Here is a 26,143-nt window from a genome sequence, read left to right as displayed (position 1 = left end):
CTATCTGATTTGGTTTTGGTCATACACTAAGTATTCGCACCATAACCATGTATCTGACTTTTCATCACACCTCGCGGGGCCTTTCTTCCTGTCATCAGCTCGAATTGATGGATTGCTTGGATTAGCAGCATTTCCAAACCATCCACTGTAACCCAAGGAATATTGGATTGTGCCCTTAGGCATCGAACTTGTTTCAGAAGCGGGGTTTCGAGAGGGCGATATGCAAGCTAAGATTAATTGGCGACGAATTTAGCAAAGCCTTTGTAAGATATGTACGGGGACTAAAGATTTGCTTACCTCAGCTACTACTCCCCCAGACTTGCTCCGAAGCCATTCGTTTGGAAGCGTAAGATTTGCCGGAAGTTGGCCGTCTATGCTGTGCGCCGGGATGCAGGATATAATAATTGTCGCTGGTTGAATATCGGCTGGCCAGGGGTCGCCGATGGATTGAATAACACTGACCGTACCAGGAATTTGGGGTTCATTCCGTTTCATCCAAGAGTTGAAGTGGGCGGCCACAGACTCAGCATGCTGTACTGTGCGATTGAATATAAAGATCCTGCGACATCCCATTTGAATCAAGGCATAAATGGCTGCTCGGGCGGCTCCGCCGGCTCCAATAACTAGCGCTGTCGTTTTCGAAGGTTTGATTGTATTTCTGGGGGAGAGGCTTTTGCTGACACACTCCAAGATCCCGAGCCAGTCCGTGTTGTCGCCATACCAGCCAGTCACCTTCCCTGCTCGATTTCGCTGAGATGCCTGCCATTCTAGCGATGTACCAAATTTGGCTGAACTTCTCAGGGGAAGAAGTGTATTGACAGCCCCAATGGCTGTAGCATGGGGGCTTCTCACATCTCTATTTGAAAACGTAATGGCAGATTTGAACGGCAGGCTGATACTTGCGCCTCCAAAATCTATGGAGTAAGCTACCGTGTCGATATCAAAAAGCGAGTTGGTTTCGTAAACTTGATACGAGTGCTTCAGACCAAGTTCGCGATAAGCGGCCTGGTGCATGGCAGGTGGGTATGGGCTCCATGACACGGAGGCACCGAAATGATAAAATTTGAGAGAATCGTACACGAAAGTCGCAAAAAGACCTTCCATTGCTTGCTTTGCGGTGAGGTAATGATCTTCTGTAGCTCTAGCCGATGTCGCAGGCCATACAGGAGTCAAAATCTGGTTGAATATTTGGGAGCGGCGGCCAAGTGATCCCGTATAGTAGGAAATTAGGGGACATCTAGCCACTTGGTCGGAAGGCAATGTGCCAGTAACCACTTGCACGTACTCGTCATCCCGCCCCGTCGCATCTTCAGTCAATCTTACGAGGTCACATCCCATGGCCTCGGCTTCCTGATGCTTATCACATAGATAATGATGTGCCGTGTTATGAGAACAACCAATGACCTTTGTTCGCCTTTTCCAGGAAATTATGCCCCGGCAGAGTTCAGGTGAAAGTTGGCCAATGTTGACAGTCGTATATTCAACGCAGTTCTGAAATCCATCAGAAATGAGTCTCAATAATTCGCCATCCAAGTTATATCTTGAAGTATCAATGTTCCACTTCGATTCTTCAACAACTTCGTAAACGATCGGTATCTTTGTAAGTCGTCGTATAACAGCTATCTGTTTGGTAATCGATTCTGTTGAGGGGCTGTCTTTCATATCGATCACCATCTGAATTGCATCAGCCCCGGATTCGAACCAGGCAGGGTCAAAGTTTCCATCCACAAATTCCGAGAGCTTTACGACAAGCGCATAGGTGTAATGGCGTTTTTCAACTGCGCTCGACAAAATTTGCGGTTGACTTAGAAATCCGGCGACTTGTTTGAGCTTAGAACCAGTGAGAAGGTCTAAGAAATGACAAAAATCGGCTTTCACTTCCTTGAGGTGATGAGGGGAACAAGAAGCCCCTGCAGCAGTAACCTCAGGGGTAGATCCAGGGTCTGCGAGGTTGAAATATTGGAAGCTTGCGCAGGTCGAGTGCATATGATCAAATTCCTGAAGTCGCCCTGCATCTGCTTCTCCCATTTGTAAAAGCGTCTTATTCTGGTGATGCTCACGCCTGATATGAATCACTGGGTGGGTTTCTTTGTATTTCACTAGGAATTCCTTGACATCTCGGTTGAACGTGCTCGTTCCGCACTCGATGATGCAGTCTGTTTCATTTTCGCGAAGCATTTTCAACACCAGTGAGATAGTTTGTTGTTGCAGGGCCGTTTTGCCATTTTTCTGGAGAAATTCGTTTCGTGACAGGCCGGTAGCAGTCTCAAAGTATCGTTCTGCAGTGACAAGCCTCTTTCCTAAGTGAAGAGCTCCAATAAATGCCAAGGTCTTCTTGCCGCATCCTGGTAAGCCGATCAAGACAATTGATGGGGTCGAGGTAGACCTGGAAGGGCTTGCTGCGTGATCATCCTCCATGGAGAAGGGGTTGAAAACACTGTTCGATTTCTAATGTCATAGAATAGCTGCTTGTCCGCTCTGGCTTGAGAAATAAGTTGACGCTGGCCCTCTGTCCGTCGGCCAAACGATGATGTAAGCAGAACGGGTATGACCATTTCCGTTCCTTTCGGGCCGTCTTCGACCTCCGCCACCTGCTGGACTGCCAGCATGCTGCATCCTTCGACCATATCATGCCGACGAGGGATTTTATCCCTTTTTAATTGATCCAGTCCGAAGCGGGCTCAACTAGGACCGAATGCGAGTCTTACCCACATTTTCAAGAGCGACTGAGCCAATCGAGAAAACTAGCGAGATTAGGACAGCGCTCGGAGATCACTTGATCTAATCCTCCTGCTTTCGATTTCTCTCTCTCCGGGTCTCAACGTGGATATTTTTGATGCGCTGGTATGGCTGGAAGCAAAGTACGAAAACGTGTGGCGCAGGCCTGCGAGCGATGCCGTCAACGGAAGTTCAAATGCGACGGAAAGAAACCAGATTGCGCAACATGTATACAGGCAGGTCAAATGTGCCTGTATGAGTCGCATATCAGAAGGCGCGGTCTCCCGGAAGGCTACGTTCGCGGCATGGAGCTCCTGGCGAGCTTGGCCATTCGTCATGTCGACAATTTTGAGGAGCTTCTTCTGTCTCGATTATTGCGGGAAAATAAAGAGCAACGATTTGTCTGGCATTCTCACTTCGACGAACTTCTTGACGTATGGAAGAAGAGCAAACTGTCAACCGAGTTGGAGAGACTATTGCCCTACTTACCATCGCCCAAGTCGCTTGCTCTCAAGCGAAAGTTCGAGGAAAACCAAGATGAAGAGAGTCTGAGGCGGCATTCTGCTCGTTTATTGACGTCGACCCCACGACGCACAACTTCTATTGACGACCATCTGTCTATCGACGATGGAAGCTTTCAAGGCCATTTGGACATCCCGCAATTAAACGAGCTGCTAGAGGGAGACGGTGTACCGGATCAGCTTCTTCGTGAGACGAACACGGCACTCCGACCCGGTCAATTGTCCAATTCTATATCGAAAGGTATCCAGCTACCTGCTCAATGGAGTAGCTTTCTGAAATTTTATTTCTTTCAGACTCACTGCTGGCTTCCTATTGTGGACAAACCTGAGGTTATGCGTTCGTCATATCAATTCATCAATAAAAATCCAATTACGGAACCTAAATGTGGCTCGCTCGCTCTTCTATGGGCGATAGTTGCATTGTCAAGCTCCAGATTGTTGAAGCTAGGCACTTCTACCGAGCTTCTTGGAACGGAAACAGTATCAGAGGACCTTGTCTTGTCATATTACTCGAAGGCGCGGGGGCTCATACCCTGCGAAGAAGAACTATTTGACCTTGACCATGTCCAGGCTCTGCTTCTCTTAAGCCTGATCAAAATCGATCAGTCTTCGTGGTCCGCTGCTCGGATTCTGATTGGAAAGGCTGCCCAGATTGCCATGGATTTAAAACCCATGTTGCAAACCAGTGGGTCTGACCCACAGATTATGGCACGATATGGCCGGACCTATCTGGGATGCTTTGTGCTGGATACCCTGGTTTCTTCACATTTGGCACAACTCCCGCACCTCCAACAACCTGATTCTTTTCAAATTTGCGAGATCGAGGAACATGGACTTGATGAATGGGATATTTGGTCAAATCCTTTCGATACAGCGCCTGTATTACACGATCGTTGTTTACCGCTCTTTACATTTAGCACTTTTAATCGGCTTGTGAGTATCTGTAAGATCATTCACATGACCCTACTCGCATCGATTTACGGACCAAAATTTTCTGCAAATGAGTCACTGGCAGATCTTGAGAAGAAAAACTCGAAACACCCCTGGGTCACCATGTTCAAAGACCCAGGTAGGGAAAATTCACCCGAAACGAAAATGCTACCTCATCATTACCACTTGCGAATTTTCTATCTCATTGCCGTCTCTGAGGTTGATCTGCGATTGAATACAACAACTGCAATTCCATCTTATCAAGCTGCGAAAGGATCTGTATGTGCTGCCGAAGCTGTGGCGCTCATGCATAGATTCAAGGATGAATTTGGTCTTCATACAGCCCCCCAAACATGGTCCCTCATTAGGGCCATCTTGTCAAAATCGCAGAGCATTGTTGCAAATGATTTGAACAGGATTTCGCCTCGGCCACTAACTTATAATGCTTGCTTGAGAAGCAACCAAGCTGAAGAGGAACAAGCTCTATCATTTGTGCAACAACCGAGCCGGGAGGCTGACAAACGAGATCGGATGCTACAATCTAGGCCCGGGGGATATAACCCGGCGGGAGGAAGTACTGCTCATTTTGACGCAGATTCACGGCAGCATGAGCCGTCCACGGATAGTGATTATCTTTTTGAAGAACTGCTGGCAATTGATACGTCTGATTGGTAAGACTTTCCATAACTCTAAGTGAGTGAAAGCCACAACTTGCTGACTTGTTCCAGGACAAACCAATGGGAAGAAAGTCTTCTCAATCTTGGCTTTACGGCAGATTCTTCTGTAAATGACTTTTATGAATTTTGCGAACCGGGTACATAATTGGGGTTCAGCAAGTCTCTTCTACAACCTCATGATATTATTCACCCTATGTACCATGAACCCTTGCGACATATACTTCTACACCTCAATCATCTCTCCGTCCATCCAACTCTTGATTTGTCTATACAACATGTCATGTTTCTCCCGGTTCGCAGTACCAATCTCCCTGCGATTACCTGGCAGATCCTTGATGACTTTAACACCCATCGTCATTTCTTGACAATATCCAAGATATCGATAGCCAACAGGAAATTCCTTGAGTTTCTCCATATCCAACTCGGGAACCCGGTTTGGATTCACCGGAATAAGTTTGTCCTTTTCATAAAAGTGTCGCACAAAGTTGGCTCTCCACTCGTTCGAGCGAGAATCCTTGCTCCAGAAGAACACAAATCGGCAGTCAGACTCGGCATCGGCCTCGGCACCATTGAGATCGAATCTCTGAGTTATGGTCGCTTTCATCTTTGTCACTGCGAGGGTAGCAGCCAGATTGATGTCTGTGGACAACCCGTGAATACGATGCATGATAAATGCACCATTATCCATGCCCTTCTGAGAGGCCTCGATAAAATCCATGAAATGGGTACGGCCTGTCCATGATGTGTAGATATATGCGTCCTGGTGGAAAATCGATTTCAGATTTTGCCATTCACAGGCATCTCTGAGACAAAGTTAGTATTTCCATGTCCAATTTAGATTAGGAGGGACCAGTACTTACCGGTAGCAAGGCCAACCTTCGGCGAGCTCGCGTAGTTTGTAGCGCTCAATCGCCAAATCTACCGGGCCATTGTTGCGAATAGCATTGGAGGGACGTGTCCCCTCGGGGAGAGTATGGAGATCAGGCATTAGGGAAGTTGATACAGAGTAGTTGAATGGAGAATAACTGTCAACCTTACCACTTCCCCAGTTATAACTATGTCCATTCCGCGCGAGTGACATTTGCCACCCCGGCTAAGACCGCTTCCGTTGCCCGTTGCCCCCTCCTTTTGTTGCCCATTTGTCAAGAATGACGAAAGTGTAGCGGAAAATCGAAATCCCACAGCTTCGAGCTCTCAAAATGAAAAGATTTTGTGGTTTACTGCATTCATGAAGTATGGGCTTTACTTTTATCGGCTTTAATTCAATGTAAACTTGTCGCACGACGCTTTTTCAAAAAGGCCTTATCTTATAGTAATGATCGCCAGTTTTGCAAGCTGATTCGCAGATATCTATACCCCAAATAGTTTTATTCAGCGCGTAGATTTTGGTGTTTCTAATAATTACTTGTGGCGATACAAAGAACGTCATTTCAAGCTTAAAGCATGCTTCAACCTCTCCCATGATTCACTTCCTCTTTTCGCGTGCTCCATCGGCGTAGCTGACGCTGTATCCGCCATTGATCTAGAGAATAGCTCTAGCGATACCCAACCCTCATAGCCAAGCTGATGGAAAATAGCCTGGGCAATCTTGATGATAGGCAAATAGCCACCCCTATCCTCCTCCATGGCAAAAAGCCTGCAATTCCGACTCCAACTCATCCTGGCAGGTTGACCCGGAACATGATACTCGTGGCCCTCGATTAAAGGCTGCCCAAGACGCTCCGCATCGACAACCTGCACATAGAAAACCTTTCGCACATCCACCGTCTTGACGAGGCGGTCCATGGAAGCTTTTAGTACAGCGTCTGCGTCGGGTGTGGTCCCATGTGCTGAAGTCGGATCAGCCCAGATACGACCGGCAATGTTGAATGTGTCGAGGCAGCAACCGAAGTTGGGGCGGTTCACCCTCTCGACGATGTCCCACATGCCTTCCCAGGTGTCTATGTAGGTTCCCCAGGCGAGGTTTTCGTAGACAAAACGAATGGGAGGGGATTGTTGAAGACCCATTTCAGCGAGCTCGATCATGTCCTGAACAATAATCTTGGTATCGGAGGTGATTTCTTCAGCTGGCAAGAAGTTTGCGGGGATTTGGATAAGATCTGTTTCCAGAATATTCACGAGCTCGAACCAATGGGAGAGTGTTTCGATCCGTCTCGTATGCTCGGCTCGGTCCTTTAATCCTTCGTAGAAGAGGAACGGTTGAAGGCAGACGACTGTCAGATCGTATTTGTCACAGAGTCCTCGAATTGTCCAGGCAGCGTCTATTTGACGCTCAACCGTAGTTGTACCCTTGGGCAGTGACTCTGCGATGTGCTCTAGGTCTTCAAAGAAGATTTCCACACCAAGGAATCCATGTGCAGAGGCCTGCGCAAGTTTTTCGTCCATCGTATGCCCTGCCCAGGCACGGCCTAGGGACATTGATGAGATTCCGAGTTTGTTGGGCATAATTCCAGGCGTTATTCTCGATGCAATGTTTGAAAAACGTTATAGCTGCAAGATTCGAAAAGAGACTTATTTCGATGGGCTGCAGTATTATTTCACGTCGAGAATTGTCTTCCTTGTTTTGAGAGAGGTTGTCTCTTACGCATCAAATCTCCCCTGGTGGGGCGAGAGTGTCGCACGGAAAAAGATACATCCTTTTTAGGAAAGCAACGACGTAAAGTCATTGCCGCAGGTGCAGGAGTATGAGGCTACTTCGAATTGGTCTCAAATAGAAATGCCCAAGTGGATTCCAGCTTAATCTTTCAACTGTCTGCATCGATGGAGAGAGTTTACGTGACAATATAATGGGAGGCCAACCCTAAAACGGCAAAACTAGCCGCTTGGAGTAGATGAGAGGTCTGAAAAGCAAGTACTCCATTGAAACGATCTCTTGATCTTCCACGGTACAGATCTGACAGATTCACAAGGTCAACAAAAAAGCAAATTCATTCTTCATATTGTACGAAACAGGATTCAAACTTTCAATATCTCGAACTGAAAATATCCATAATATCAATTTCAATTTCCATGGCCCTTCCCCATATTTCACCAGGGCGAGCAGCCCAACCCGGGACACTAAAAACAACGAAAAGTAATAAATACCAACCAAAAAAGGTGTTTGCCACGCAGATTTGCAAACACGATATTTTAAACCTGGAAATGCAAAGTCGCGGTTATATGTAAAAGGTACTGTATAAACATGGAGAGGAAATTGTAATTCCCGGGTATAGCGCCTCGCTGATGAGATGATGTGAAGAGAAAAAGGGAAAACAAAATGCCCAAAAGCAACGAATTAGTAAGCAAAAAAAAGCCATGCGGAAATGCTCGAAGCGCAAATGAATCAGGTCATGTCAAAATCAAAGTCATCAATGCGACAATGGAAAAACAATGTCGGCTGTCTTTCTTCTGTGCAGTCAGTCTTCCGAGATCATATCAGATCAGATCAAACTGTGCATGGGGCCAATCCATCTACTGCGAACGCGTCCCAGCTATCTCACTACTGGAAAGAAGGCCATTTCACGCAGAGATGCCCTTCGCAATCGCAGCCTGCTGTAGCACACGCGGCCAGCGCGAGATGAGCTTGACATCTTCCAGAACACCCTTGCCTTGATTGCACATGTACTGCTTGCTAGGATCCACTCGGGGCTCGTAATCACAGAAGGAGGGGGTACCCTCGATCAAGGCAGAGTACAACAGAAGCCGGCGGCGCTGCGATCGAATCAAACAGTCTAACCGGGATTCCTGGGGGAATGGCTGAAATTAGACTAGCATGATCCAAAATTGGGTTAGGAAATGAAAGTCTAAGTGTGTAGAGGTAAATCTCGAATATTACTGTATTGAAACTCGTGATTACAGTAAAATTGGCGTATTAACCTTGTTAGTTATTTTACTGTTTTCACCTGACGTGCGGGGGTGATCTGCAACCTAACTATATCGGGACTAGGTAGTTTCACCATCGCCTTAGCGTTAGGGTTCGAGATAGTTTCTCTGCGTGAAACATGGAAGCTAATTTCGAATATTGCTGTACCCAAGTTTGATACCATATCTCATCCAAGCGCTTCAGACCGTTGCGACCCATAAATTCAAAGACGAGCTCTTTTCGCAACCAGGAAGGGTGGGCTCGTTTGCGACCTTGGCGATAGTATATTCCGTGCCACTTAGAGTCTTCTGGTAGTGCGAACTTGATCGTCTCCTCCAGACGCTCGATTTGGTCATCTATTTTACTCGGAAAGACACCATGTTGTCTACCAATGACATGGATGTAGTGAGTCATGTTTTTATAGAGATAGCCCATGAGATTGCTGTCGGGTACTGAATCTGAAAAGAGAGCACCGAGCCCATATAAAAGGATGTAGACACATAAAAGTTTCGCTGCCACATAAAGAAGTTGCTGTAGACATATAAACAGAGCTGCAGGCACGTAAAAATGCTAAGGCTCTGTTACTTGCGACTACTAAATAAAGAAAATCAAACAGGCTCAAAACTAGATGGACTTTTGGGCTCTAAATTGGCTTAGTTGATTTTAATTTCTGCACCCTCTTCCGTTTTGTTTCCTGTTCCGTTTCTGTTTCCTGTTCCGTTTCTGTTTTCTGTTCCGTTTCTGTTTTCTGTTCTGTTTCTGTTTTCTGTTCCATTTCCGAACCTGTCTGATGTTTTGAGGCGGCAGGGTCACTAGCCCACACTTGCTCATATAAGTAGAGATTACCTATTATTTACCTCCATAGACGTTCTTCCAGTGTAAGACCACACATCGCTATATTTGAACAATAAATCTTTATCTAGAGTCAGTATATGTACATCAATCAGATGCAGGTATCACAAACTCACTTATGTTCTCTATAGCATGAGGGGTGTCATATCGTGGTCATGTGTCTCATGCCACCAGCATGATACGAAATGAATCAACATCAAAATGCTTCCTCGCGACCCTGGATCATTCATTGTCGCATTGTGGTCTTTTCGCCTTCCTTCAAAGCGTCGGATCAATCTCCACACCCTGTGTAAACGCTGTATTGATGATGAAGGGTGGTATACTTCAGAGGAACAATTGATGGTCATTTGCAAGAAGCGAGACCAATTTTTCCATTGTGAAAGCTTACCATGGGTCAAGCAGCAATGGAACTTCTGGTTGTCCTGCTCAGAAGTTCAGAGAATCAACGACGCGGCAGCACAGGACGGATCGATTATCTTTAATCTTTGTGTTGGGGTGGCGATGGCGTAGCAAGATTTATGATGTCCTCTTTACCGATTGGTTAGTCGTGCTGCCTCTTTGTACCTGGGCACACACGAGGCATCGGGGTTCATGTTGATTTCTTGATTGAAAAGATACAGTTATTGAAATGGGATAGCGCGATGGCAGTCTGGTCAAAACAGACGGGTCGACAATAGCAGTAGCAGCATAGGCAAACCCAACAAGAGGTAGAGCTATAGGAAAGGAGAGCACATAGGGATGGTCTGAAGAGAAGAATGTGTCTGTCTTGTTCTACGTAGAGTAGAGAGGTCTTAAATACATCATGAGTGCTGAATCATCCATAGACCGCTACTTCATGCAGTAAGCAATTCCCCCACTACATTATATATTTTGAAGATTTAAATTTTGTTTTATGATCTCAGCCTTTACAGTACTGAACATCCATGAAATATTACATGTGATAGATGAAAGCCTCAGACCGATCATGCTCCGGGCATTCGAGCATTCTTTGGCAACACGAATGGGAAGCATCTAGTCCCTATACTGTACGGTATATCTCAATCATTGTAGAGAATTTATTTAAATCTCGATAGGTCGTACAGGTGCGCACTTTGAGAAAACTCTTAGATGAATCAAATGTCGAAATATCTACCAATACGAATAATGAAGTTCAACATGGTATGAGAGATGAGTTTCATTAGACAATTCTCTTCCTTCACACGATCTGGGAATGTAGTTGGTTTATTTCCACCCACACCGCGCGGGAACTATGAATGAAACCCTATCAAAGCATCTAGAGGTTTCTCTGACTCCTTTGGATTGGGGCTGGATAGTAAGATTTCTAGTAGAGTGAGTCCATGCGATGGCGACAGGGAAGTCTTTCGGAGTGAAATACCAATTTACGGCCAAGCAACGACCAAAATCCAGAGTGGTCTGCTGAGAAAATGTAAACCTCCCTGAATCTCGGATTCTGATACCCAGGCAAACATCGGCCCCGCAAAGTTCGCTGTACTCGTGCGACTTCTTCTCAAGATTGAGTTTGCGCCGGTCACGCTTTTGTCGGATAAATTTTCTCTCCACGCTAGTCTTTTTCGATTGATTGTGAACCTTTCCAGCCATGGTTATATCAAGCTTGCCGTAGAGAGAAAGAGGGCAAAAAAAGTATTGCAACCTGGTGAAAATAATTTACATAAGAGGGTTTCCAGGCCTTCTTAGAGATTTTGAGAACTCACTTGGTCGTCTCCAAAATAAGCCAAAGGTTAACTTCTTGTCGTGATGGAACTAACGCCAGCAGGACAGTGCGCTTGACCGATGGCTTCTCAGATCCAATCAAGGTATCGCTAAACACATGACTAATGCGGTTTAGTGGTTTTTCCATTTTTTGGCACGGAGCTGCCTGATTTTTGAATTCGATCTGTGTTCGAATACAGTATTAGCTATCGATTCTCCTATGCCGGTGAAATTACAGTGCCTGTAGCTCGGACCTTGAGGAAATTTTCGTTCACAATCTTCTTCCCTGTAATTCCTTGGTAGACGATTGCGGCCATGGCCGATTGACCAAGTCATCCAGCTTCGCAGTCCTCAGATGTGGTACATGCAAGCATACCACGAGGCTACTCAGATAACGACCAGTGGTGTCACCAGGCGGTATTCTACTCGCCCAAGGAGACAGTCCAACGCGGGTAGAATGGAAAGCCTTTTTTAGGTGGAAGCTCAAAAAAAGGTTAACTTCTCTGAGCAAGGGTGATGAAACAATGCAATGAGGGCGGAGAAGAACTATTTTGTCGATGAAAGTACTGATTGTCTCTAAGATCGAAAAGGGTCTAACCAGCGTTATTTGTCTCATTCTTGATGCCAATTTGTACCTGATTTACAAGTCTACTCAGTCTACACAAGTGATTCCCTCTATTCTGTCTTTCTGTTGTCCTGAATCAGGACTGTTTTATTAGAGATAAACTAATCAGAAGTAAGACAATCAACCATTGTTTTCTTTGCTGCTCCTTCATTTCATACTTGTTTTTTCTATGCTAGAATATTGTGTTTCTCTTCGTGATCCTGAGCTGGTGATTTGCAGGGATGCCCCTACGTCTATACGTACGTAGGCCTTCCAGCATTTAAATCAGTATGAAGACCTTTATTTGGATAAACACTCGTAAAAGCGCATTTACCTCTTTTTAGCCATTCTGCCATACGCTTATTAGGCTAAGTAGTTCTCTCGCACTCCCACTGCTTCTTCCAGCGTTCCTAAATACGCTCTCGAACTGTACCCTTTACTGCCGCCGCGAGACAGATAGTAGTTTTATCCACCCTGATTGCGCGTCCCCTCTGTCGCAGCACTGGCTCTTCCCAGTGCTGCGTACCTCGTACTTACGCCGCAGTCAGCGGTTTCGTTGAACGGCACCTCTTTAGGGGCCGGGATTACTGTAGTATACTGTAGATCTCCTCCCCATCAAAGGCATTTTATGATAGCTTCGGAAACCCTCGGTGTCCCACCGCATGCTGTGGCTGCAAGGGAGGTTCTGCAAGGTTCTGCACTTATGTCTACTGTACAGATGATGCTTTTCGTTTTGCGAACCGTCCACGGGTGGGACTTGCATTAGCGTATCAGCCAGCCACTGTAACAAGTTCGTACTGGTTTTTCAGGTGAATATTGTGAATCAAATTCTTATAATCCAAGGTCAATGTGATTTAGCATGTCGTTGTATCGCTATATAATTGAAAAGCCATGGGGGCCTGCACCAGCTTGTGTCGACAACACTTGTAGTGCTCGGAACCGCCGAGTGACAAGAGACTACAGGGCGCGAGCAGGATCTATGAAATCCAATTGAATCGACTATGGGCGGTACCTATACTGTAACCTGACCTGCAGACCACACCGTCATAGCTGCCTTTTATTGGCACAAGACATTGCATGTTCGGTATCATAACCCGCGAGTGTGACTTTGGGCTCTGGCACTATTGTTCGGTACTGGCTGTAGCAAAAAGGAAACATTGTCATCTGGCAAACTATTACGTCACAATTGATGATCTACAACTTAGTTAGACATGTCACATCAATCACCAGTGGTATCGCAAGTGCGGCCAACCAATGATGTAGAAACACATGTGTAGCAAGATGAGTAGGAAATGCAAGCAAGCACCTGGAGTAAGCTGGATTGACTTGAACCTCTCGCAATGCCTTTGCTCTGCCATACCAAGGCTTTTACAGGGATAGAAAAGTCGAGCCTGAGGAGTATAAAGTAATTGGAATATCCCTTCTCCTGCAAAAAGGAACCAACATCACGGCCAACACAAACATATATCACTCCTGCCCACCCGTCAGTATTCTAAATCACCCTCCTACCGATACCCAATATGAAAATTTCAATTTTCCTTTTGCCCATTTTAGCTGGACTTGGAATGGCAGGCATCCTGCAAGAGAGACAACAATATACAAATGAATAACTTGATGCTGCGACTAAGGATTACGACAACGGAATATGTTGTGACACTACCCCGTGCTTCATTGGATGTACAGTCAATGATAAACTCGCGGTGAGTTCCCACTGTCTGATCAATAGGGCGTTCAGTTGCTGGCACGATGCTAATTTAGCGGGCGGCACTAGCTTTGTTGTTGATATGGGTCTGGTAGGCGACTAAGACGAGTCAAAACTGCTTTGATCGTTGTATGGAGTTCTCTACCGGAGTTTAAGCTCGGCCGATCTAAAGTGAGTTCCTGTCTTTATAACTGTGCCGTGCTTGATTTCCTTATCGTTCGAGCGGCTAATATTATAATTTACTAGACTCTTCAGATGAATAAGGAGGGGAATGAAAGGTGGGGGTCCGTATAAGAAGGGAGATTGTGGGCAGTATTCAATGACTCCGTCAATCAATCAATTAGTACAAGCTTGATCGATGTGTTACAGCTTAACTAGTATCGTAATGGCTACGCAGGCGCTTCTAATCCACTTTTCTAAAACTATGGTATTTCAATATATAGACACGCAAGAATGCAGCCACACGATACCATAAGACTAGGAGGCTCTAGTCAGCTCCGATCAGGTTCAAACCCTCCTAGACTATAGAGCATACTCTCTCCCATTCAACATCTTAAAGATTACAGGTTAGGCTTTTCTCCAAGCTATGTTACCAAGATTTCACTGCCTTTTATTTAATAAATTATTTGTGTTTGACGTTTCTTCTCATGAAGTACTTGAATTATGTTACTTTTTGACTACTACAGTGTATCAGCGCTCTACACATACTAGCTATCTAGGGCTCCGATCAGTCTCAAAGTTTTAGGAGTTATACTCAACTAGGTCTTCAATAAGGTATGAATACCCTGGCTAGATCAGGCCGATATCAGCTTTATGGTGGGTAGTTGAAATTTCATACATCTTTTGATAGGGTACGATCGAGAGGCAAGGTGTACCGTAATCTGTCTATAGGTACTAGCTACGCCAGGGAGAAACAGCTAATTGACTATGCGCTTACCTTACCTAAGATGAAGGTAGTTCATCGGACTTCCACAATTTGAAAAAGAAAAAAAAAAAAAGAAGGGAATAAGAAGTGTAACTAATGACTACTAAAATCATAGTCGCTTATTTTGGCCATATGGTTATAGGGCCACAGCTTATTGATGGACAATTCTGTACCAACCAACCTAAGTGTGTTTACTGTAGACCCTATTTATCTCTCATTAACCAAAATTATCACGAACAATACATAGTTCTCGGTTATACCCCACTCCGAACGGAATATTGACATGGTGCAAAATATCTCGGAGTGGATGGACTAGTAAACGTGAACTGGAATTTGAGATGTTCACATTTTCGCACCTTTTTGAGGGAATGCGTAGCAACACTAAGATCCGGGAGAGATTTGGAACGATACCTCAATGCACTGCACAGCTTACATGACCGGACCTACCAACAGCGCCCGATTACAGTGTGCCGTTCAAGAAGGGCACAACCTGGGTTGGAAAGCCAAACTGGATGACGGATCATCGATCTAGATACACCGCAATGAAGATGAAACAGTATTGTTTTCACTAGGAGAGGCCACCAAAGAGCCATTTTTTGATCAAAGTTGAGCATACTGTGAAATAGTCGACTTAGGAAAGCTATGTGTGAAAGAGAGTGCTTGATCGCAGTGAATCAGATGCCAGCCTCATATCGCAACCAATTTTAGTCTTCGAAAAGACCGTCTATTTATTTGCGGTCGCTGCTTGCATGCAAGTGACTTCAAAACACTACAGTTCCATCCTCAGCCTCGACAGCAAAAGTTCACCCTGACATACGGTGCCACTCCGGAGTGGCAGGAACTTGAACGACCGTGGATATTACCTATCCGGAAATTTTTTAGAGTTATTCAGCGCAGGCGGTATGAATTCAATGAAAAGGCTAGAGACGAGAATGTTTGCGTATAAAAAACCACTGCAAAATCTGGAGTAGAGCTGATAATTGGGGTGTCCTTGAAGCCAGACCCTGCTTGAACGTTATTAAACATAAGCTGGGCATAATTGTGTATCATCTAAGCATTTTTGGGTAAATCGTGGAAGAAACTGACCACTGAGTAATCACCTTGTTCTATGAAACACTTCAGGGCTCAATGAGTGACACCCCAATCGGTCAAGTCGTGGCCGCGGCCTAAGCTCCAGTAGATAGAGCTACACAAATATCCTATGCGATTAGAAATTATGCGCCACCGTGTTGTCAAGTGTAAAAGAAAACGACAAGATTTGAAATCTAAGTTCTCTCTATAAGTTAGTCCTTGGTGAGAGATATCGATTGACTGTCATTTGTTCAACCTCATATCGTTTTAAACCCTAGTGGCCCACTGCGCTCTCTTAACGCCCTGCCCCAAATCATCAATCCAATTGGTATAAGAGAGGCCCTAGCAATGATCCCCGCTTGTACGCCAAAGCTATTCTTGACGCCCATGGAATGTGCCCAGTTCACCTGGAAGTAACTCACAATGAAGCCACCAGTCGTACGTGCCATATTTAACCAAGCTGCAACTTCGCCGCTTCCTTCTGAATAACTATCCAGTCCATAGGCGTTCACCGCAACTGTAGTGACCATTATACCGAAAACATACAGACCCCATCCTAGAGAAGTAATCATATAGTGATACCCATACTGCAGGGCAAATCCCAACAGAACGATGCCTGTTATCATGAATGGTGTTGCTAAAATTGCAGCCCGAAGCCGGACTTCCGGTTCGAAATGGCCATGATGCTTCTTGATGTATTGAGATGCGAGGAAATCGTGGATGTAGTGACCGCAGATTTCACCCAGGAGGGCGGCAACTATGGGGGTAAAGTAGAAAAAACTAGAAAATCAAAGTCAGATACTGTGGTTTGCCATTCAGAACCAAAAGTCTGCAGTGGAACAAAGTTAAACATACCCAATCTGTTTTGGTCCAAAATTGTAGAGCGGAGTCAAGAAAATCGAGAGCGTCGCTGAAGAGTGGTCAGTTTCCAAGTCAGAGAAAAGAAAGTAGAGCCTACTATTGATCCCGACAACCCACGCAAAAGTAAGAAAGTAATAGAATGAGATGAACACAATTGGTAGCTTTCCAATCACTTTAATTGGCAGGAGAAGAGCATCGACAAAAGTGTTTGGCTTGAGTAAATTCACGCGGCGCTGGTGAAACCCGATAAGCGTCAAAATCCGTGAGCCATTAGAAGGAGCATCAAGGGCGTTTCTGCTGTAGTATGTCTCGGGAACGAACAACACAGACAGTATTAAAGCAAGACTGCACATAGCAAGAAAAAGCCAAAATGCCACGTTCCACTTTTGTGTTGTGATAATGAATGCCGAGAAGAGGGGACCGAGATATGGGCCTGGGAAAAGCAGGGTGCGTCAGTTGAAATCATGTAGTTAGTCTCTTTGAGAGATAGTCCCAAGCTTACTGAGAATGATAAAGCCGGCCCATATATTAATCTTCCTTGCTTGTTCATGGAAGAAGAACATGTCTTTGATGAACATCAGTCCTCCACCTTGGGCGACCTATTATGCATTAGCGACTGTATTAACCCAGGGACAGAGGAGAGCTTGAGAGATGGAGCATACCGTAGAGAAGAATCCATTTAGAATGCGCGCGGCCGTGAAGCTTTCAAAATTCGTTGCAGCGGCACACCAAGCCGCGGTGGCAGAAGCCATGACAAGGAACCAGAAAAGAACAGGGAGGCGACCAAAATATGCCGATCCAGCGACAACGAAGATCCCACCGGCTCCGAGCATGAACACATTCCCTACCTGGGAATGGTTGACAGTATCTGGGCTCATGTTCCACGCTTCCGCTTGTGGAATTAGAGTAACTGCACCCGTCGCAGAGCCATGATCTGCTAGCAACGCACTCCACGAGATGATGAGAAGAATCAGGTGCTTTTTAAACGACGACCAGTTCAGAGGATCTTGGGGATCCGCGCTCGGTTGTGGAATGAGGAGTGTGTGGCCATCTTTGGCTAATTTTTCAAATCCTCCCGAGACACTCTCTGCGTCGACTACTTGACCATGATCATGTTCCTGGTTTGGAGCGGCGAGACTGAGATGTCGTGCAGTGGGCAGTTCCTCTGCCTCGCTTTTCTTCTGAGAGAAGGGAGGATCCATTGAAAATGCCTTGGAAACCAGAGAGGAAGAGGAGAAGAGGAAATGGACAATGAACAATAGGCAATGAACAATAGGCAATGAAAAATAGGCAATGAACAATATGCAATGAACAATAGGCAATGAACAATGGACAATCTGATCTCTCCATGATTTTTATACTCCATCGTCACCTGATATGTCACGCACGGTCCATGTGGTTCTCCCCCGCAAATTCCTCCGATTCCCTCTGAGTAAGGCTTAGCAAGATGTGAATCATCAAGCGTCTCCTCTGAAAAACGATTCTGACCAATGCGGTTCGTTAATGGAAGAATTAGCTTCCGGGTTTATTCGTTTCCTTGCCCGTCTGGGCCTATGGGACAGCAGAGATGTGGGGCAGAATTAGTTGGGGATCTCGACCCGGGAAACGAGTGGAAAGATGATCACAAAGTGGAAGCAGCCATTTGGTGGACAAAATACGAAGGAGTTTTCCAGCCAATCTCACCATGTGGATGAGGAATCCAAGGGTCAGTTAACGCACTCTCCAACTCACCATCGAATCTTTGAGATCATTTTGAAAAGAAAGAAGAAAAAACCTTAAGTCGCCTACGAGACGACCGCCACCCAATCAATTAATAGGAGGGATCTCAACGGTCTTCGAAACTGGGCAGCAATATACTGTTCGTTGATGTTGACTCCATTCGTACACTAGCTTCGACCTAGGTTCTCCAGTATTACCAGATACTATAATCAATATGGGTAGACTCCGCCAGTTGATGCCTGGTAGACCACTGCAAAATCCGGCCTGCTCGACTAGTCCAGTGGTTGGATTACCCAAATGACTATTGCGGTGGAAAAACGAAAAAAGGGGGCATCTGGAAGAAACTTCCCACGAACATAATCGCTTCGCTAATCTCCATGCTACCTAGGTAGGATTGGCCATGAATGCAATATGGGGTCTGAAGCCGAAGAATCCCTCGGATATTTTGGGATATTCCAAGCTGATGATGAATTCCGGGGCGCGATGTAGCTTCAAATCCATACTGCTACGTGGTGCTGTAAAGCCTGCCAAGAGCTGGGTTCACCACTCCAGGCGACTTTATCGGGAAAACTGGCAAGGTGAGTTGCGTGACAGTAGGTGATGGTGGTGAACCTGATCAGATCACCCATAGTAAACTTCCTCATAGCTAGAAGACAGTCAATGGATGGCTTAGGTTATCTTTTATAGAAGACGAAATTGCCAAGCTTCACGAGGAGCATCCTGATAAAGAAGACTTAATCAAAATTAGACGGGCACTAGAGATTACAGTCTCACGAGCCTTGAGTGATAGCCAGTGGAAATGGCCTAATAAAGTCTAGAATAATATTTAGCGGAGATCAATAAACGCTAGTCAGAAAGACAGAATTCTAAGCATCACAACATGCCTAGAAGACCTGAGGCTGTGATACAGCCCTCCTACACGATAATAGTCAGACATATCACCCAGAAGGAACTGCTGCGGTATCATAGATCCCGATCATGGGTCAACGGAAGCGGCATTCGCCTTGAATCATCTAGGAGCCCAACAAGCACGGTTTTTGCGGGGAGGACGAATGAGTATCAGTGGATTTGTCATGCGTGTACATCAGTCCAACTCAGTCGAACATGCCAGCTGGACTCAATTGCTCCATGAGCCTTTGGCAAGTATGACAGTGGGAAGAAGTCAAGCATCACCATGCATCATGAAGCCTTTACTGTACAGAATCAACGCCCCAGACTAGGCATCCACATATGAAGCAGGTCAGTCGACAGTATATGCATGAGTTCATAGCAAAAACCTGCTTTGGACCGAGGTCCGTGATTGGCTGGTATGGCACCCCGTAAAGAATAAACAAGAGGTGCGAAAAGAGAATTTCCAAGCCGAACAAACATCTCCCACCCAGCAGATCTCAAAATCGAGAGAGTGTGTGTGTTTGTGTGTTCGACTTCCGTGAAGGGATGAAGTGAAGTCGGCAAAGTGAAGTTCCCCCCACACGTTATCGGTGACTTCATGCCCCTCCTTTTCTGACGTTTCCTTCTTCCTCACCTTCTCCCTCCTCTCTTCGACTCTTGCCTCTTTGCTTCTCTGTTTCTCTGCTCTCTGCTCTCTGCTCTCCGTGTCCGGCGATATGGCTGATGCACGGGATTTCGCCGAGGGAACTGTCGCGCACGAAGACACTCCCCAGAAGCTCGAATCCTTGGAGCAGGCATCCGCCTCTGAGACTCCATGCTCTCCTCAACCGCCAGCTCAGGGATTATCGGCGTCCTCAACACACCTTGGTCAGATCAACGCTGCACGGCGGGGAGCTGGCTCCTCGCCGCATCCTCAACCGTCGATGAGCGGGAAAGCGACCGGTGGATTGAATCAGGATATCATGGCCAAAATGAAAGCCTTTTCATTGTCCCGACAAGGTGCCCCATTACCACATACTGCATCTACGGGAACGGTTCCCCAGGTTCAGTCGGGCACAGGAGGCGCTCTGGCCGGTCGTCTTCCCTCGAACCCACGACCCAACCCTCCGAACTGGAGCTCTTCGCCGTCGGTCCCCGCGTCTTCTCCGGGCTCCGCATCTCCCCGACCAGGTGGACTGGCGGCAAAGCGCATGAAGCCCGGTCTCAAGTTGTCGGATGTCACTGGCCCGCCAACTCCCGCCGCGGGGACGGAACCAAAGCCGAACGAGCAAACTGGAGAATCGGCCTTCACCAAGTACGCCGAGTTTATCGACACGAAAGCTGGAACTCTGAATTTCAAAAACAAGGCTGTCTTACACGGGGGCGGTGTTGAATTTTCATCGGGTCATAGTTTCAAGCTCTCTCTCGACGAGGTCGATCGTTTGGAAGAGCTAGGCAAGGGCAACTATGGAACGGTATACAAGGTCCGGCACAGTCGGCCGCATCTACGAAAACCAGGGCTTGGTCTAGGTGGAATTGTTAGTCGGCCCCAGGATCAGGACGACACAAATTCGGACGCTGGATCGGCTCAATATTCCGGTGTGGTTATGGCGATGAAGGAAATTCGTTTGGAGCTGGACGAGGCCAAGTTTGCACAAATCATCATGGAGTTGGACATTCTGCACCGTTGTCTCTCTCCTTTTATCATTGACTTTTACGGGGCCTTCTTCCAAGAAGGTGCGGTGTACATGTGTGTCGAGTTCATGGATGGTGGCTCGATCGACAAAATCTATGAGGGTGGTGTTCCGGAGAACATCCTGCGCAAAGTGACTCTCTCGACGATCATGGGACTGAAGTCGCTGAAGGATGATCATAATATCATCCATCGCGACGTGAAACCAACCAACATCTTGGTCAACAGCAAGGGTCAGATCAAGATCTGTGATTTTGGTGTCAGCGGCAACTTGGTTTCTAGTATCGCAAAGACCAACATTGGATGCCAGAGCTACATGGCCCCCGAAAGAATCGCAGGAGGCGGCATGCAGCAGTCTGGAGCGCCCAGCGCTGGCACATATAGTGTGCAGAGCGATATTTGGAGTTTGGGATTGTCTATCATCGAATGCGCCATGGGCCGATATCCATACCCACCAGAGACATTTAACAACATCTTCAGCCAGTTACATGTGAGTGGTCTCCCCCAATTTTCACTACTCGTCTTGCTAATCTGACCTTAGGCTATCGTCCACGGTGATCCTCCAACATTGCCTGCCGAAGGTTACTCTGAGGAAGCCCACGCCTTCGTCCGAGCCTGTCTCGACAAGAACCCCAAGAGTCGACCAGCCTACAGCATGCTGCTTCGCCACCCTTGGCTAGCACCCCTTATGCAACCACCCACCGAGTCTGCTGATGAAGAGGTCCCGTCCGATACACCCGACGACTCCGAAAACGGTTCATCTTCTATGACAGAAGACAAGGAAGTGGCTGAGTGGGTGAAAAGGCAAATCAAGCTCCGAGAAGACGGCTTGCTCCGTGTCACCGAGAAGCCAGCACTGCATGCCGTTGCGCTGGACAAGGTCGGCACAAACTCGGAGAACGACCCCAACACGATCCCCCAGTCAGACTAAACTTGTCTATGGTTTGATTTACAATCTTGCATTCCCCTCCTACTTTCTCCGAGGGGCACACGCGCACACACATACACACACATACACACACACCTGACGGTGCGGGCGCCGTCTCCACGCGTTGAATGCCTCCTCTTCCGACTAGCCTGGTCATTGGCATCTGTAGGAGCTTGACCACTTTGTCGCAACCGGCCATGTATGTGTAATTTTCGCCTTGTTGCTCACCCTGTATCTGAGCACCAGGATTTTGAAGTGGACTTGGTTTCGACACCTATGCCCGTGTACTTTTGGGCGTAAGGAACAAACATATTTAACACCTACATGTTGCACGATATCTCTGAATACAACGATTTGATCTACATGATTTCTACGGTGCTTAACCCAGCTGTACGTTAGGTAGTCCATCTTCCACAGCCCGAGCATTTTGGTCCGAATTCTTCCATCACAAAATATTTCATTGGAATCGTAGGCTTCTCATATACATATCGCCAAAAGTCATGTTGAATTCGTAAGGTCCACTGCGCCACGACCTGGTTATCATCGCTGTTGAAAAATGAAACAAACCTCTTTAATAGCTCACGCCTGGCCCCAGACCTCATCGGCGATCTGTCTGACGAGGCTCAACTTGTTCTTTTGGTGCTCAACGAGAAGGGGATATCCGCTCTCGTGAGTACTGAAACCACACTGTGGGCTAATACAGACCCTCTTCAGGGCCTCCTCGCGCGTCTCTCCAGAGCCAAAAGCCACAAAGTCGGCCGCCTTGTAGATGCGTTCCTTCATGGCCTCCTTGTCCTCAAGTTCCCGCAGCTTGGTGCTGATAGCACCGATCACCACGTTCTTGTTCTTGGGCAAGTACTTGAGCGGCTCGAAGCCACCAGCTCGCTCGGTGTCGTACTCGAGGTAGAATGTATTGACGTTCAAGTTCTCGAACAATTTCTTCGCGATGATATCATACGATCCCTCGGAGAAGTGTCGACCGCCAATGAAGTTTCCACGGCAAAGATGGATACCAGTGTGCATGTCGGCGGGCAGGCCAAGAAGAGAATCATTGTACAGCTTGATGTAAGCATCAAGCAGGTCCTCCACGGAGCCGGTGTTGTCCTTGTCTTCCTCCCATCCCTTGCGGAACGCGCTGGAACAGAAGTAGGCCATGCCGGGGTCATCGAACTGAACGTTGCGCAGACCAGCCCTGTACAAAGACGCCAATTCGTCCTGGTACACCTTCGCCACGTCAGCAAAGTACTCGGCATCATTGGCATATGCTTCGGGAGTGTAAGCCCGGCCTTGCTTGTAGCGCATGTGGAACCAGGCAGGCGTGATCATTGTCAGTTTGATGTTCGCCCACTCGCTCTCAGGCAGAGACTGCTGCACCAGCTTGAGCTCGTGTAGGTTTGATTGAGAAGAGGCGATGCTGTGAGAAAGCTTCTTCCCGGCAATGACAGAGTCACCTGGCATCACTTTGCGGTCCTGCTCGATCAGACTCACGACATCAGGATGGTAAAGTCTAAACATCGATGCCTCGGCGTCTTGCAGACGAATTGTTCCTGCTCGAGTTAGTAGAGCAAATTGACAAATAGAAAGGGAAAGGATATCTCCAAGTGTAGCTTACCCTCGAACTCATCCCACATCAATCCCCAAAACCGAGTACGGTTGAACTCGCCCGAGTTGACAGCCTTGAAGCCAAGGTCCTGCTGCATCTTGACGACATCGCGGATAGCTTCCTGCTCAACGGTGGGCAGGCCAGCGGCTTCCTCGGAAATACCGGTAGTGGCAATCTTCTCACGGATTTCGAGTAAGTTGTCAGGACGCAGCAGCGAGCCCATATGCTCGGCGCGGAAGGGGGAGCACTCTGAAGGTTGGCCATTGCAAATTGTTGATAGTTCGAACAATTGATAAGATTCAAAGACTGCACAGGTTTCAGAGGAACAATTTCCCCAAATCATGTGGAGAGTCTCCATAGTCTCCATGTTCTCCATGGTCTCCATGTGGAGATGTGGGATGTGGTGCAGCGAAGATGGAGACGGGGAAGGTTAGGGCTTAGCTTGGACAAGCTTTGCTTAGGCATCTTACAGTCACGAGGACACACACTATCACTTGTGTTAACTTGAACAGGAGACACTATTCACTTGGTGCTTTTCAGTATTCTGTATTCAATATAACATATGTACGGAAGGACTCGGAATATGCATCGTCTAGTATGAGCCCCACATGAGAGCTGCTCGACACGAACGTCTCTCACACTTCCACTAGGGTCTTATAAACTCTTCTAAATTATTTGCATGAATATAGAGTCTATCTCAGTAGAATTACCGCATCGTCACAAGCTCCTCGGCGCTAGTGGGGTGGATCGCAACACAGCTATCAAAGTCCTGCTTGGTGGCTCCCATCTTGACAGCGACACCAAAGCCCTGAAGCATCTCACCGACACCGAGACCGAGGATGTGAAGGCCGACGACCTTCTCCTGGGGACCGGCGCAGATGATCTTCATCTCGGTCGGGTTCTTGGCCTTCTCCTCGGCGGGCATGACGTCGTAGAACATGGCCGTGAACTTGGTGTGGTAGATCTTGATCTTGTCGTCACCGTAGCACTCACGGGCCTCGGGCTCCGTGAGACCAACGCAGCCAACCTCGGGGTGGGAGAAGACGACGGTGGGGATGTTCTCGTACGAGAGTTTGGATGACTTGAGCTCCGGAGGACCGAAAAGACGGCTGCCAAGTTGACGACCGGCGGCAATGGCAACTATATGAGGTTAGTCTGTGGAGTTCCAGAGGAGAAATATGAGTGTGATTTACCTGGGGTCAGCTCGGCTTGGCCTGTCACGTCGCCAAGAGCGTAGACACCTTCGACCGAGGTGTTCTGGTACTCGTCGACTACAACGTGGCCGCCGGCATTCAGCTTCACACCGGGGATTTCAAGGTTCAGATCCTCGACCTCGGGGGCACGACCCACGGCCCAAAGGAGCTCGTTCACTTCCATTTCGGAGCCGTCGTGACCAATGAGCTTGATCAGCTTATCCTTGCCCTTGCCGTCACGGATGAGCTGCACTTCCTTGAAGCCGGTGTGATTACGGTGAAGCTTGACGCCGGAAGCCTCGTACCGATCGGTCATGGTCTTCTGAATCATAGGGTCGAATTTGCGGAGGAAGTGTTCGCCGCGGATGAACATGTGGGTCTCGACGTTGATAGCGTTCAGGACGCCAGCAAGTTCGACAGCAATGTAGCCAGCACCCACGACAGCAATCTTGGGGGAAGGTCTTCCATCTCAAAGAATCCATCGCTGGTGATACCGTGCTCAGCACCGGGGACGGAGGGAATGTTGGGCCGGCCGCCAGTAGCCAATAGGATGTGCGGCGCAGTGTAGCGGGCGGTACCGGAGCCGTCAGCCAGCTTGACCTCAATAGTCTGGGGCTCAACAAAGCCAGCGCGACCCTGGACGAGATCAATTCCTTCCCGGTTCCAGTTGCGCTCGTAGGCGCCGTTCAGGCGGGTGATGACCGCGTCACGAGTGTTCTTGAAATGGGTGTAGTCCATAGCGATGTTATCAGGAATATCATAGCCATAACTCTTGCCAATGTGCAACATCTCGTTAATGGTCGCGAAGTTCCAGGTCATTTTCTTGGGCACGCAGCTATACATGAGAGGAATCAGATCAGTCCCCCGTAACACAGAGATCCCTGGACTGTACAACTCACCCAACGTTAACACAGGTACCTCCCGACCGTCCGCTTTCCACAATCAAGGTCTTCTTGCCATACCAACCGGCAGCACGGCGAGCGCTTCCACTACCACCGCTACCACCGCCTAGCACGATGTAGTCATACTGCTGTGTTTCCACGGGAGCCATGGTGGATGATTGCGGACTGCTTTGGGTGGAAGATGAGGAAAAGTGTCGAGAAATGGTAGAAAGGCGAGACTGGGGGACAATTGAGTCCGCGGAGAGAAGACGGGGAGAGTTAATGGTCGCCAGAGCTCGATTCACAGTCAAAGGGCGAAAAGTCCCAGAGAACTTCAGGGATGGAGAGACTCGAAAGTTGATCCGAGAAGATCTGAGGGAGCGGGAGAGCATGGAGAGGGGAGGACAAGGTTATGTACGAAATGAGGGGACCGACAAATCCAATCGAGTGACGATGTCGATTTCTCAGCGACGGTCACGTGGGGGATCTAGATCAAGTAATGATGCGTGACGATTTCCGTATCCGGTGTTGGCCGGCCTCGGTTTTTTAGTTCTATCGCAAGCCACTCAGCAGTTGATAGGAAGATGTGGCTTTCTGACAACATCCCAATCTCACCATCTCCCACAAATCAGGTGGGATTGACCTAGGCTATGAAGCAGTCAGCCACGAATTCTACCTCGGCTCACCTCTCTTGCTCAGCAGGGTCAGAAAACTCAGTACTCAGTTGGGATAATATTGGTAGCTAAAATTGTAGGATGATTTTGATAAGTAGGAAATCCAGGAAAGAGTGACAAGTGACCAGCACAGCACAATCAATTATATAAGAGACAATCAAGCTTGCAGC

General features: G+C 47.4%; 9 protein-coding genes across 9 annotated transcripts; 2 read left to right on the top strand and 7 right to left on the bottom strand.

Moving 5' to 3' along the window:
• Positions 1–233: 233 nt before the first annotated feature.
• On the bottom strand, positions 234–2,418 carry N7511_005033 (type I 3-dehydroquinase-domain-containing protein; the record flags this gene model as incomplete). Its single annotated transcript, XM_057127458.1, is given in 2 exon segments — positions 234–281; positions 298–2,418. 2 exon segments carry the CDS (start codon positions 2,416–2,418, stop codon positions 234–236), a joined length of 2,169 nt encoding a protein of 722 aa, XP_056986348.1.
• A 545-nt stretch (positions 2,419–2,963) lies between these two features.
• On the top strand, positions 2,964–4,844 carry N7511_005032 (fungal specific transcription factor domain-containing protein; the record flags this gene model as incomplete). The annotated part of the gene is made up of 1 exon (XM_057127457.1): positions 2,964–4,844. One exon carries the CDS (start codon positions 2,964–2,966, stop codon positions 4,842–4,844), a length of 1,881 nt encoding a protein of 626 aa, XP_056986347.1.
• Positions 4,845–5,069: 225 nt separating this feature from the next.
• N7511_005031 (pathogenesis associated protein Pep2) lies at positions 5,070–5,834 on the bottom strand (the record flags this gene model as incomplete). The annotated part of the gene is made up of 2 exons (XM_057127456.1): positions 5,070–5,649; positions 5,707–5,834. 2 exons carry the CDS (start codon positions 5,832–5,834, stop codon positions 5,070–5,072), a joined length of 708 nt encoding a protein of 235 aa, XP_056986346.1.
• Positions 5,835–6,271: 437 nt separating this feature from the next.
• Positions 6,272–7,264, bottom strand: N7511_005030 (sugar phosphate isomerase/epimerase family protein; the record flags this gene model as incomplete). The annotated part of the gene is made up of 1 exon (XM_057127455.1): positions 6,272–7,264. One exon carries the CDS (start codon positions 7,262–7,264, stop codon positions 6,272–6,274), a length of 993 nt encoding a protein of 330 aa, XP_056986345.1.
• A 1,080-nt stretch (positions 7,265–8,344) lies between these two features.
• On the bottom strand, positions 8,345–9,101 carry N7511_005029 (uncharacterized protein; the record flags this gene model as incomplete). The annotated part of the gene is made up of 2 exons (XM_057127454.1): positions 8,345–8,456; positions 8,869–9,101. 2 exons carry the CDS (start codon positions 9,099–9,101, stop codon positions 8,345–8,347), a joined length of 345 nt encoding a protein of 114 aa, XP_056986344.1.
• Positions 9,102–15,808: 6,707 nt separating this feature from the next.
• On the bottom strand, positions 15,809–17,614 carry N7511_005028 (putative MFS transporter; the record flags this gene model as incomplete). The annotated part of the gene is made up of 5 exons (XM_057127453.1): positions 15,809–16,331; positions 16,407–16,461; positions 16,510–16,845; positions 16,915–17,011; positions 17,075–17,614. 5 exons carry the CDS (start codon positions 17,612–17,614, stop codon positions 15,809–15,811), a joined length of 1,551 nt encoding a protein of 516 aa, XP_056986343.1.
• Positions 17,615–19,738: 2,124 nt separating this feature from the next.
• pbs2 (mitogen-activated protein kinase kinase PBS2) lies at positions 19,739–21,625 on the top strand (the record flags this gene model as incomplete). The annotated part of the gene is made up of 2 exons (XM_057127452.1): positions 19,739–21,184; positions 21,236–21,625. 2 exons carry the CDS (start codon positions 19,739–19,741, stop codon positions 21,623–21,625), a joined length of 1,836 nt encoding a protein of 611 aa, XP_056986342.1.
• Positions 21,626–22,201: 576 nt separating this feature from the next.
• On the bottom strand, positions 22,202–23,610 carry N7511_005026 (cobalamin-independent methionine synthase II family protein; the record flags this gene model as incomplete). The annotated part of the gene is made up of 2 exons (XM_057127451.1): positions 22,202–23,169; positions 23,235–23,610. The coding sequence occupies 2 exons, from the start codon at positions 23,608–23,610 to the stop codon at positions 22,202–22,204; spliced, it is 1,344 nt and encodes a 447-aa protein (XP_056986341.1).
• A 321-nt stretch (positions 23,611–23,931) lies between these two features.
• glr1 (glutathione-disulfide reductase GLR1) lies at positions 23,932–25,691 on the bottom strand (the record flags this gene model as incomplete). The annotated part of the gene is made up of 4 exons (XM_057127450.1): positions 23,932–24,365; positions 24,419–24,797; positions 24,854–25,253; positions 25,318–25,691. The coding sequence occupies 4 exons, from the start codon at positions 25,689–25,691 to the stop codon at positions 23,932–23,934; spliced, it is 1,587 nt and encodes a 528-aa protein (XP_056986340.1).
• Positions 25,692–26,143: the final 452 nt, after the last annotated feature.

Source organism: Penicillium nucicola (genome assembly GCF_028828085.1).
Source record: "Penicillium nucicola strain IBT 29836 chromosome Unknown utg000003l, whole genome shotgun sequence".
NCBI classification, from domain to species: Eukaryota; Fungi; Ascomycota; class Eurotiomycetes; order Eurotiales; family Aspergillaceae; genus Penicillium; species Penicillium nucicola.
The sequence above is the reverse complement of the archived record's forward strand: the minus strand, read 5'-3'. Positions and strand labels throughout refer to the sequence as shown.